Genomic DNA, 13,820 nt, shown 5'->3' on the forward strand with positions numbered 1-13,820 from the left:
ATCAAGAGAGTAATGCTTTTTCTTCCACCTGCTTGCCTGGGGCAGAGGAAACAGTGTTCTGAGCTAGGACAGGAAGGCCACAGAGAGGCCAATGCCAGCTTCACTATCTTCCAGAGGAATATGTTCAGAACTTCCTACATCCAGATGCAGTACGAGGGCCCAGGAGATTGTCCCTGAGTCACCTTGCGGGACTGTCACTGCCCTGGGTACATGATGCCCATCACCAGTGAGACAGACAGAGGAGGAGCCCAGAATGGCCAATCCAGTTAGTCTGGTTCACCCACTGGGGAATTCCTAAATCACGGCCAAGTCCACCCTGAGACTGTCTAACACCTTTCAAACGCTCTTTTATTTCTTGCCAGCTACATATGGCCTACGAGACCAGCCTGACAGAGCCAAGCTGTCCCTCAGCCAGCTGGCAGCAGGTGTGGCCATGATCCATGACAATGAAGACAGCCCTTGAGCAGAGCAGGCGTCTATGGGGAAGACGCTGTGGAGCCAGCTGACAGCCTCAACCCCAGGACCAGATGCCCTCTAGCACCAACCAGCAGCCTCCAGTCCCAGAGGCCCAGGGTCCAGGGCTGGCTCACTCCAAGCACTCCTCTGATTCCTGCTTTACTTTCGTTCTCACCTGGGAATTGTATTACCTGCTTCACCCTAATAAAGGTCCCCTAGTTATGCTTTTAAGTAACTAACATGTTAAAAACACTGAAAACTTGGTGGGCGCCACGGCTCACTAGGCTAATCCTCCACCTGCGGCACCGGCACACCGGGTTCTAGTCCTGGTTGGGGTGCCGGATTCTGTTCTGGTTGCCCCTCTTCCAGGCCAGCTCTCTGCTGTGGCCCAGGAAGGCAGTGGAGGATGGCCCAAGTGCTTGGGCCCTGCACCCGCGTGGGAGACCAGGAGGAAGAACCTGGCTCTTGGCTTCAGATCAGCGCAGCGCCGGCCATAGCAGCCATTTGTGGGGGGTGAACCAACGGAAGGAAGACCTTTCTCTCTGTCTCTCTCACTGTCTAACTCTGCCTGTCAAAAATTTAAAAATAAATAAAAACACTGGAAACTGAACATGAAACAGAAAGCAGCATTCAAGTCTATCATTATATGTCTTCACAATCAAGTTCAAGGACAGTAACTACGTGGTCAGGCAGAGGAACAGAGTTACTTACCCTCCCATCTTGTAGGCTCCAGTTCCCCCTTCCCAGGCTCTTACATACTTTGGGTTGGCCCACAGGGACACTGGATTGAAGGCACCACTTGAAAAATAAGGTCCCACTGGGCTCAAGATCACAAAGAGCAGGGCTTTCGTAGGCTTCTTGACTCCAAGAGAAGCCTGCAATAAGATAAGAGCACACACCGTTGTCACTCAGAGTGCAGACACCGGTCTTTAAAGTGGACAGTAGGTCTGCAACTACCTCCCAGAAAGGGCCATCAATTCAAATTGAGTTACACAAAGCCTGACGGTCTTTTAAGAAGACAACACTGAAAAACAGAGAACTTCACGGTCAATTTGCTTAGCTTTCTGAGTTAGGCTTTGAGATGAAAAGTGAACTTGTCAGGTTTTTGTTGTTCTAGGACTTTAAAGAAGCAACAGACATAAAAGTTTATTTATTACATATGTATGTATGTATGTATGTATTCGAAAAGCAGAGAAACAGCAAACTGGCTCAATCCCCCCAAAGGCAGCAATAGTCAAGCCCGGGTCAGGGGGAAGACAGGAGGAGGGAACTTAGTCCATTTTTCCCACAAGGGTGGTAGGGACCCAACTACTTGAGCCATCAACCATTACCCCCAGGGCACACATTAGAAGGAAACTGAAATTAAAACAGCTAGAACTTGAATCCAGGCGTTCCAATATGGAATGTGGGTATCTCAAGTGAGTTTTAACTGTTGCACCAAACATCTACCTGGAAAAACATAATTTGAACAACCAGCTGTAACACTTTGTAAGGTGGTATCAGCTGGGAATTAAGAAAGGGAAGAACTCAGATCTTAGTCCTTGAAGGCTGAACATATTCTTTGCATCTCTAATGGGCCCCTCTGTTTCAAAGCCTAGCTGTTTCGGACAAGCCAAGTCCTCCAGAAGTGGTAGACTAGAGGAGTGTGCCATTACTACACCTGACTGTGTTGGGTGGGGCACAGCAAGAGCGAGCGAGTTTCGGCTGGACATTAAGATAGCAGACAGGCGGCAGGTGTTAAGCCTAATGGTTAAGATGCCTGCACCCCGGGCCGGCGCCGCGGCTCACTAGGCTAATCCTCTGCCTTGCGGCACCGGCACACCAGGTTCTAGTCCCGGTCGGGGCGCCGGATTCTGTCCCGGTTGCCCCTCTTCCAGGCCAGCTCTCTGCTGTGGCCAGGGAGTGCAGTGGAGGATGGCCCAAGTGCTTGGGCCCTGCACCCCATGGGAGACCAGGACAAGTACCTGGCTCCTGCCATCGGATCAGTGCAGTGCGCCAGCCACGGCGGCCATTGGAGGGTGAACCAACAGCAAAAGGAAGACCTTTCTCTCTTTCTCACTGTCCACTCTGTCAAAAAAAAAAAAAAAAAAAAAAAAAAAGCCTGCACCCCGGATCACAGTGCTAGAGTTCTCTGGTCTTGACTCTGGCTTTCTGCTGATGCAGCTCAGGTTGTTGGGTTCCTGCTGCCCACATGGGAGACCTCGATGGAGTTCCTGCCTCCCACTGCCAGCCTGAGCCCATTCTAGGCGCTTGCAAGCATTCGGAGAGTGAACTAGCAGATGGGAGCTCTTTCTCTGTCTCTCAAATTAAAACAAAGACACAGACAGCATAAATACATCAGAAAGATGGGACAAACTCAGGCACCTGTATCATGCATAACAAAGGCTGAAGACGGCCTTGCCCACAAATACCGAAAAATCACAAGCAATGCAAAAATCACACAAAACCACCCTCTAACACAGCAGCAGTTCTAAGGAGTTGGAGTCACTGGCTTACTAAAGAAGAAAACTGAGACAAAAGTTTTGAGAGAGATGTATTTTAAAGGGGAAGAAGGTCACGGGCAACAAGAAAGCAAGTCAGGAGTATTCAGTTCAGGTCTCGGGATACAAACCAGTCTGCCTGGAGATGGGTAGCGATCTGTCATACAGAGAACCAGGTAAAGGAACCGAAGACACAACTGCAGCTGATCCTGGGTCTGCACTGTTTGCCGAAACTCACTGGAAGTGAACTTCACATTTGTTTCTGAATTTCCATTGCAGCTCTCCCTCCTGCCCAGTGCCTCTCGGTCCCCCTGCCCACTATGAACAACACCCAGATCATGCAGAATCAGAAAGGAAAGAACGTGTGCATGGCGTCATTTGAAAAGCATGCCCGCGGGTTGGCACACAGCACAGCGACCACCAACAGGCAGTCATCAGTCCACAGGCAACAGACGCTTCTGTTTCTTTGCTCATTTGTGTTTGTTCCTTTATGAGGACTGAAGATGGAGTCAAGGACAGGAAGCTTTCAAGCTTCATTGGTGTCTCTTGATATCACTGCTTAGGGAAGCAATCCCCTTAGCAATAATACACAACACCGCCGGGTCCCCCAGCTCTGAAAACACTTGGCTAGCTCACCTCTGAGTTTCTGTGCACCTATCATGAAGAAAGTTCAGTGAGAAGCTGGGCCCTGTGGCATAGTAGGTCAAGCAGTGCCTGTAATATTGGTATCCCACTTGGCTGACTGCCTTTATTCCAATGTCGGCTGCTCCACTTCCAATCCAGCTCTTTGCCACTGCTCCTGGGAGAGCAGCAGAGGATGGCCCAAGTGCTTGGGACACTGCACCCACATAGGAGACCCAGATGAAGCTGCTGGCATTGGCTTGGCCTACCTCTGGCTGTTGTGGCCATCTGGAGAGTAAACAAGGAGATGGAAGATTCTGCCTCTCTCCGTCTTTCCTTCTTTCAAATAAATAAATAAATCCTTAAAAAAATGTAATGATAGTACTTTCATTTCATGGGGGTTTTGAAAGTTAGGGTTATATATTTTTTTAAAAAATCAGTGTAAGGAAGAGTTAAAAAAGACTTTTTAGGGCAGAGTTCTGATTCAGCAGGTTAAACCACCATCTGCAACGCTGCCATCTCTTACGGGCACCTGTTTGACTTTAGCTGCTCCACTTACGATCCAGTTCCCTGCTAATGCGCCTGGAAAGGCAGCAGGAGATGGCCCACGGGCTTGGGCCCCTGCTATTCATGTGCTGTCCCTGCTACCCTCTGCTATCCTGACTCAGCCCTGGCTGTTATGGTCATCTGAGAAGTGAAAAACAAAGGATGAAAAATCTTTCTCTCCTTCTCTCTGTGTAATTCTGCCTTTCAAATAAATAAATCTTAAGGAGGAAAAAAAAGGCTTTTCAACACAATTGAGAGGTACGATGGGCTGGGATTTGTCTCGGTAATTTACTTCACTTCCATTCACTGTGGACAAGCTAATAGCATTTTATTGGCTATCATATGAGCATTTGAGACTTTTCTCCCTTGGAATCCATGCATTTATGCAACCTCCATTTTACTAAAATTAGTGACAAAACTCACTATCATGGAAATTTTTCCCGGAGATAAATTTAACCATTTTCATCTTTTTGTGATTTTGACAGGTCAATCTCTATTTATTCCACTAGGTGGTAGTAGAGAGAACACAGAGGGAAAACAGACTAATTCCCATACATTTAATCTGTTTCTTGAAAAGTCTGGATAAACCTTGAAATAACATTTTTATTGTTATCAAAGAAGTAAATTATAAATACGGGTTTTCCAGTGCTGGCAGCAAAGCTGCTTATGTATGCTAACAATTTATTTTCTGAAATTTAAGCACTGTCAACTCCTGTCTTGAAAGGACTTCAAGTACTTGGATGCAGCTTAGTCGCCTACATCCTTAAATGGTTACTTGTATCGATTATCTTTTCATGAAAGAAGCTGGCGATTTTATTGAAAATATTCATACAGCTTCCAGTTTAACAGAAGATCGTTCTAGGCAGGGAGCTTGGTGATTATGTCTATTTCTAGTCTCCGCAATCATTATTTATTGGTTCATTTGTCTTAATCCTCCAATATTATTCAAACCATTATGAACAAAATTCTGTGATGACAGGTCAGACTTCAGATTAAACACAGCAACATTTTCCCGTGTAAGTCGAGAAAATACGAAGCCAACACCTGGGGAATCGCTTCAGTAAGTCTCACTTCCTTATGAACATTCTCATTGATTGACTTCTTACTCTTCTCTACCAGCTTCCTGGACTATTTAGAACCATGAAGAAGTGAAAGGGGCTTTTTAAAAACTCCCAAAAGTAAAAGTATGTAACTTCTCAAGAAACCACAGTGACTTTGAAGTTGAAATGCTGATGTGTCAAAAAGTTTAAAAAGGTTTTTTTTCTACTTCCTAGGCCCTACCTCACAAATAAGTAAATACATGGTTTTTCTTTATTCCACACAGAAGGTTAAGACTCGGGAGTGATGGAAAATAAAGAGACATATCTCAGCAAAAATCACTACTTTCTGGGTCAGTCAGATATCACTTTATAGGAAGGTGAGGATTTCAGAGGTTATTCAAACAACAGCAGAAAGAGCTCCGGGAGCTAAGAAAACACTCTTAGTCTATGATTTGGCCTGAAAAGCAGAGAGAAGCCCAGCAGTATTCGAAGGCTTGGGAATCAGGATGCCCAGGCAGGTACATTAGTAAGACGACTGGGAGTAACAGAAGAACATTTGTCAAAATGTAACTTTAAAACACACACACACACACACACACACAGAGAGAGAGAGAGAGAGAGAGAAGAGAGAAATCAGTGTGATGACTGTTCTAATACAGTCAGTTTTTTTAAAAAAGGTTATGCAGCCATTGCATATGTATATGATCCAGCACTCCCACGACGAGGTTGCTATCCAAAGGCACTGAAATCAATTTGTCAGAGACATCTAACTCCCATGTTGAGTGCAGCAGTACTCACCACAGCTGTCTATCAACAGATGCACAGATAAAGAACATGCAGTGCCCACACATAGAATACTCCTCAGCCCTAAAAGCAGGTGCAGTTTTGTCAGAGCTGGAGGGCATTATACTAAGTGAAATAAGCTAGGCAGAGAAGCATAGATACCACATGATCTTACTGATATGTGGAATCAAACGTTTGTCTCACAGAAGTTACCCAAGGCTAGGAAGAGTAACACGGGTCAGGGAAGGATACCCACTGACAAACAGGTGCTAAGTTACAGTCAGGAGAAAGACGGGCTGGCGCTCCACTGCACAGCAGAGTGCCTACAGATAACAACAATGGACTGCATATATTTGTTAAAGCTACAGGTGTCAATGTTTTCATCAAGAAGAGATGATACATCTTTAAGGTCATAGCTATGTTCTGAATACGACTTGAATATTGTAACATCTACACCAAGGGAGACATCTCATAGCCCCCATAATGTGTACCACTTGTACTTATCAGTTACAAAGAGATGGTTAAACAGCTGAGTAAGAATTCTAAAATGAGAGGTGTTGGAAGAGAGCCCAGTTACCCATGGAGGAGAGTGGGATGCTGTCACACTCCTGGGGGAGTGAGCACCCCATTTCCTGTGGAGGCAGAGAAAACCCAACAGTCTTAGTGCAAGACTGAAAAAGTTACCTTCTACTACCCATTGCTTTTGGCTCCGGTGATGATCTACAACCCTTATCTCGCGTAGTGCAACAACCCAGGAAGTTAAGAACTATCACTTCCACTTTCACATCGGAGAAACCAAGGCTCAAAATGAGGATTTCAAGTTTTCTACATTCTGCTCTGGATCCAAAGCTATGACACTATATCAAAGTTTTGAAGCAAAACTCCAAAGACGTCCTGACCACAGCAGAGCTCTCTTGGGTTCCCACCTTCTTCCACAACCCCCTCAGACTCTGCACCCCAGGCTCACATCACAGACACCATCCAGGCTCCCCCTCTCCCCTATCTTGATCAGCCTCACTGCAGCACTGCCTCCATCCAAGGAACTCTCATCACCCAGCCACCACCAACTTTGGACTGAATTGTATCCCTCCAAATTCATATGGTGAAGCCCTAACCTTCAATGTGACTGTTGGAGATGAGGCCTTGAAGGAGGGAATTAAGGTTAGATGAGGTCCTCAGGGCAGGACCCTAATCTCCAATACAAATGAGTGCTGTCATTAAAGGATGGAGGAAAGGCGTCACAGACCTCTCCCTTGGGTGCAAAAGCCTTGTGAACATGCAGCAAGAAGCTGGCCATCAACACACCAGGAAGACAGGCTTCCCAGACACCAACCCTGCTGGGACCTTGATCTTGACTTCCAGCCTTCACAACAGTGAGCAAATAAATGCCTGCTGTTTCAGCCTCCAAGGCTGTATACTTGGATGTGGCAAACTAAGACGCACCCACACCTCCTCCTAAATAACACAGACCTTTCAATCTCAGTGGAAATGTCACTCCAGGAAACGATCCCACTGTAACAGGTGAGTATGTGCCATTATAGCATCCTGACCCTCAAGTTCAGGCTAATAAAACACTACCACACTTTTTAACAGACTTAATTAATTCTCTGCCCCTTCATGTGGCACAAGTCCATTTTTGTCTTGTACTTTACACAAGGTTTTTACTAAAGATTCAAATGATCACTCTTATCTTTTAAAGTTCAGTCTTAAAAAAATGTATTTTTTTCATTTAAATGGCAAAGAGACAGAAAGGTATCTCTGATCCACTAATTCACTTCCCAAATGGCTGCAGAAGCCAAGGCTGGGTCAGGCCAAGGCCAGCAACTTAGAATTCAATCTGGGTCTTCCATGTGGGTGGGAGGGATCCAAATATTTGAGCCATCACCTGCTGCAGCCCAGGGCGCAGCTTAGTAGGAAGCTGGAATTCAGAGCAGAGTCAGGACTCCAACACAGGCACTTTGATACAGGATGCAGGTGTCCCACAGGCACCTAACTGATGCATCAAATGTCTACCCACAACCAACCATCTTACGAGTGTACAAAAAACGTTTGTGAAAATACTTGGGAGATTCTCCACCATCCTCTAATTATTTGGGTTAAATAAATACATGTCCAGGGTGGGCATTGTGGTGAAGTGTATTCAGCTGCTGGTTGGGATGCTGGCATCCCCTACTGGAGTGCTGGTTTCAGTCCTGGCTACTCGGGTTTTGGGTCATCTTCCTGCTAATGCCCATGGCAGACAGGAGATGATGGCCCAAGCACTCCTGCCACTCGTATGGGAGACCCAAATGGAGTTCTAGCTCAGGGCTTCTGCAAATAAATTAAGTTTTTCAAAATTCAAAAGTAAAAAGTTTGTATCTGCTGCTAATCCTAATTCGTTGCATTGTTACAATAGAGAAAACATTCCTTTCTCTCGTGCCTGGTTTTCTTCAGTGCCGGCCTCGGGACTTACAAGCAACTGATATATAGTCAATGAAAGCCTATTATCAGGGGCCAGTTTTGGCACAGTGGTTACGATGCCACTAGGAGATCTGCATGTCCTATGACAGTGAGCTATTCTCAGCTCTGTTGCTGATTCCAGCTTCCTGGTAATGCGTACCTGGGAGGAAACAGCACACGGTGGTTCAAGCAGTAGGGTTCCTGCCTCCCACTTGAGAGATTTAAACAAAGCTACTGGCTTCTGCTTTCAGTCCCATTCCCGACTTATGTGGGAATGTGGGGAGGGACCATACCCCTCTCTTTCTCTCTTTCTACTAAATAAATTTTTAAAAACTTACAGGCATGGGGCCGACGCTGTGGCACAGTGGGTTAAAGCCCTGGCCTGAAGCGCCAGCATCCCATGTGGGCGCCGGTTCTAGTCCTGGCTGCTCTGTTTCTGATCCAGCTCTCTGCTATGGCCTGGGAAAGCAGTAAAAGATGACCCAAGTCCTTGGGCCCTGGCACCTACGTGGAAGACTCAGAAGAAGCTCCTGGCTCCTGGCTCTGGATCAGCACAGCTACGGCCATTGCAGCCATTTGGGGAGTGAACCAGCTGACGGAAGACCTCTCTCTCCCTCTCCCTGCTGCTCCTTCTCTCTGTATGTAATTCCGACATTCAAATAAATAAATGTTTAAAAAAAAAGATGACAGTTTGAAGATACCTCAGAAATCTGAATATAGCCCTACCATAAACCCAGCCATCCCAATTTATCCAAGGGAAACTAAATCCGCAAATAAAAGAACGATCTACACCTCAATGTTTATTGCAGCTCAAATCACAATAGCTAAGAAATGGAATCAACCTAAATGCCCATCAACAGAAGACTGGATAAAGAAATTATGGGATATGTACTCCATGGAATACTACACAACAGTAAAAAATAATGAAATCCAGTCATTTGCAACAAAATGGAGGAATCTGAAAAACAGCATACTGAATGAAATAAGCCAGTCCCAAAAGGACAAATATCATATGTTCTCCCTGACCTGCGACAACGAACTGAGCTCCTAAAAGGAAACATGTAGAAGTGAAACTGACACTATGAGAAGCAGTGACTTGATCAGACCTTGTACTGATGGTCAAGGAACAGCTTACTATTTTCTTTTTTTATTTAATACCAATGGTTGAACTCTACTTAACACATAATTCTTCTTAGGTGCTTAAATCCAACTGAAAATTAATACCTGTTAAAATAATACGGAATAAGAGAGGGAGGAGATGTAGAGTTCGGCACACGTTCCCTCAGACTTACACCTAAGGGTAAAGCTAAAAACTTGCCATAGGACTCCAAATCCCATTAAGTTTGCAGGTATCAATGCCATCTTACTAGTTAAAGCAATTATTTTAAGTGTATAAGTGATCATAAAGATGGGAATAAGTGTCAAAGGGATCATATAAATAAGACCAAGTGTCTGGTACTAATAATAGATAGAATTAAAAAGGAGAAAATAATCCAACATGGGAAGCAGGCCACACAGCAGACTCATAGAATGACAAATGTACTAATCAGCACTCTGGCCTCAGAAAAAGCCCTTAAGGCATTCGGAGTCTGGCTTTTAAAAAGCCCATGAGAGCATTTCAAGCATAGAAAGCCAGGACTGTGGCAAAAAAATGACCTACATGAAGGTCTCTGTGAGTGAGATCCCAGTGGAAAGAAGGGGCCATCAAAGAAAGAGATACCTTTCTCTGAAGGGAGGAGAGAACTTCCACTTCAGTTATGGCCCTGTCTAAATAATGTTAGAGTTTGTGGATTCAAGAGGCTTCCATAGCCTTGGCAGCTCATGACAAGATGGTCAGGTGATTACTTATGTCATAAATAAGAGTGTCAATTGTTAAGTCAACAACAGGAGTCACTGTGCACTTGCTCCACATGTAGGACTTCTGCCCTTAATGATTTGTACTATGAGAATTAACAGTAAAACTAGTACTCAAACAGTACTTTATACTTTGTGTGTCTGTGTGGGTGCAAACTGTTGAAATCTTTACTTAGTATAGAGTTGCTCTTTTGCATATAAAGATAATTAAAAATGAATCTTAATGAAGAATGGGATGGAAGAGGGAGTAGGAGGTGGGATGGTCTGGGGGTGGGAGGGCAGGTATGGGGGAAAGAACCACTATAACTCAAAAGCTGTACCTATGAAATTTATATTTATTAAATAAAAGCTTTCTTAAAAAAATAAAAAGAAGGTACCCACTGACAGAAGCCAGGATAGTAACAAGCTGATAAACAAGTAAAATCAATGAGACTCTAAAAAAGAGACAATATTTGATGACACTAAAATGGTAACAGAGCTATGCAAATGAAAATCCTGTTGATCAACAGTGGAATGAATATATCAAATGGGTCTGCAACAATGCATTAAAGATGTGGACAACATCCCCATCAGTAATTATAAATTGTGGCTAGGCTAAGTCATTGCCATACCTGCTCAGATTCTTCTGCTTACTAAATTGAAAGGACTGTGATATGTATATGTATATATATGCATAAATAAAGACAGTGAGTAAATAGAATTGTTTTCATGGGAATTACTGTGATTATAGGTTAAATTTTATGTGCAACATAACGACTTCAGAGTGACAAAAGAAAAGGAGGGGCTGGAGCTGTGGCGTAGCAGGTAAAGCTGTCGCCTGCTGTGTCGGCATCACATACGGCCATGGGTTTGAGTCCCAGCTGCTCCACTTCCGATCCAGCTCTCTGCTGTGGCCTGGGAAAGCAGTATAAGATGGTCCAAGTCCTTGGGCCCCTGCATCCACATGGGAGACCCGAAAGAGGCTCCTGCTTCCCGGCTTCAGATCTGCCCAACTCTGACCATTGTGACCATTTGCAGAGTGAACCAGCAGATGGAAGATCTTTCTTTCTCCATGCCTTTGCCTCTACCTCTCTACAATTCTGCCTTTCAAATAAATCTTAAAAAAAAAAAAAAAAAAAAAAAAGGGAATGAAAGTCACCTCTGAGCAACAGACATGCCCTTGAGCCCTGTGGGATGAAAGAGCAATGCAAGTGTAGACCAGGCGGGGCCCAATACTCAGATCTCCGTTCAATCACAACGCGGCAGCAACTCTAATGAGAAGCTCCATGCTGAAAGATCTGCCAGGAAGTTGCAACTGGGAAAAACTGTCTATGTAAGATGATTTACATGTCTGCATAATTCAAATTATATCTTGTACATCAAAGCCGGGATTAACCCAACATAACACTGCTTCTCCACTTGAGCTCAACTCTTGAACAGAAACAATCCAACTGGAGGAGTAAGAAATGAGTGGACGACGAGAAATGAGTCAACTCCCACAGTAGCCAAGGTCACCTGTCTTATTTCCTGGAAGCTTGTGGGTCAGCCTAAGGACTGATCAATGGTGCTGGGTGCTCCTGAGAGAATGCACACTGTCCCTAACATCAGACTGAGTCCTTTTCAATGACACTTACTGCCAGCCCAGATATAGCTTAGTGTTGTCTTGCTCTACTACTTTTCGTGGGAAACAGTGTGACTGAGATATGAGGGAAAGGCGGAAGGAGGCTAAGAGCAATGATCAACAGGAATTTCATTGTAGTTGCGCAGTTTTGCTATTGGCTGTGGTCAAGGCACCTCTATTCTTACCAGAATCACAGAGGGAAGAAAAGTCTGTATCTGTGTGTTTGTGCCTTCAAATCACATACCTGCATAGAGTTACTGAACCAGGCAAGGTTGGATGAAATGGATGGCTTAATATCAGTAAACTCGGGTCTAGCGGTGCTGGGTTTCCAGTATTGAACCTGTCAGTCATATAATTCTAGCTTTTCCTCTGGTCAAGTGAAAATCTGGAAATCGTTCATGTAAGTGTGCTGTGTGTAAATATTATTTCAGGTTTTATCCTAATTTCTAACTGATACCTAATCATCAGTTCATTGAAACACTCCAACTTTTATTTTCTATGTGGTTATCAATCTATAAATAAATGTCAGAAGATATTGATTCAAATGATACTGAAATTCCTCTTTAAAAATGTTTTATTTTTTTATTTACTTATTTCAGAGATAGACAGAGAGAGCTCCCATTCACCAGTTCATCTCCTCAGTGTCCACAGTGGCCTGCGGCTGTGGCCTGGGGATTCAGTCAAGGTCTCAGCTAGCTGAGCCATTAGCACTGCCTCCCAGGGTCTGCAGCAGCAGGAAGCTGGATAAGGAGCCAGTGTGCTGACTTCAAGTCATGTTCTCTGATATGGGACGTGGGCATCCTAACAGGAATCTTAACTGGTAGGCTCAACTCGCGTCCTTAAGATGATTCTTTATTTTTTTATTTTTATTTTTATTTTTATTTTATTTATTTATTTTTTTTTGACAGGCAGAGTGGACAGTGAGAGAGAGAGAGAGAGAAAGGTCTTCCTTTGCCGTTGGTTCACCCTCCAATGGCCGCCGCTGCAGCCGGCGCACCGCGCTGATCCGATGGCAGGAGCCAGGATCCAGGTGCTTTTCCTGGTCTCCCATGGGGTGCAGGGCCCAAGCACTTGGGCCATCCTCCACTGCACTCCTGGGCCACAGCAGAGAGCTGGCCTGGAAGAGGGGCAACCGGGACAGAATCCGGCGCCCCGACCGGGACTAGAACCCGGTGTGCCGGCGCCGCAAGGTGGAGGATTAGCCTATTGAGCCACGGCGCCGGCCCAAGATGATTCTTTAATATAAGAACTTTTTGATAATGTGAATGATTTTATCCTCTAAGCTTTTCACAAGGGATTTATGTAAATTAACATCCAAATAACTGCATGGATTTAAATGTTTATATTATACCACACACAAGTCACACATTTCATGTTGGTAATTATCAGGTATTAATGTGTATATTTATATATTGATATTTAGTACTGTGTTTAAGAATGGGAGTGCAGGGGTGAGAATTATGACAGAGTGGGTTAAACTGACACCTACAATGCCGGCATCCCAGGTGGGCACAGGTTCAAGTCCCAGCTGCACCACTTGTGATCCAGCTCCCTGCTAATGCCCCTGGAAAGCAGTGGAGGATGGCCAGAATGCGCGGGCCTCTGTCACTCATGTAGACTTTAAAGTCCAAAAGCACAATTCAATATTAAGCTGACAGAGTACAGCTGATAAAGAACCACTTGGCAGGCATTTGTGGTAAAAGATTCTGGAACGTGAGTGGGCATCATAACCACTACGGGATCTAGCTGATCAGAATCTTTGGGGAGGGGCCAGTGTGTGGCATTGCGGGTTAAGCCATTGTCATCAGTGCCAGCATCCCAAAGAGGTACCAGCTTGAGTCCCAGCAGCTCCACATAGGATCCAGCTCCTTGCTAATGTGCCCGGGAAGGCAGCGGAGGATGGTGTAAGTCCTTGGGCCACTGCACCCACATGGGAGACCTGGAATAAGCTCTGGGCTCCTGGCTTTGGCCTGGCCCAGCTCTAGCTATTGTGGCCACTTG

General features: G+C 45.0%; 1 protein-coding gene across 4 annotated transcripts in view; it reads right to left on the bottom strand.

Annotated features, from left to right (window-relative positions):
* Nucleotides 1-13,820, bottom strand: part of BCAT1 (branched chain amino acid transaminase 1) — a 138,215-nt gene that overhangs the window by 44,370 nt on the left and 80,025 nt on the right. For all 4 annotated transcript variants that reach the window (XM_051850336.2, XM_070049507.1, XM_008259519.4 and 1 more), the window contains one exon: nt 1,168-1,331. In XM_051850336.2, the coding sequence (XP_051706296.1) occupies nt 1,168-1,331 (164 nt within the window). The remainder of the gene's footprint in view (nt 1-1,167; nt 1,332-13,820) is intronic.

The sequence above is a fragment of the Oryctolagus cuniculus genome, chromosome 9, assembly GCF_964237555.1.
Source record: "Oryctolagus cuniculus chromosome 9, mOryCun1.1, whole genome shotgun sequence".
Taxonomy (NCBI): domain Eukaryota; kingdom Metazoa; phylum Chordata; class Mammalia; order Lagomorpha; family Leporidae; genus Oryctolagus; species Oryctolagus cuniculus.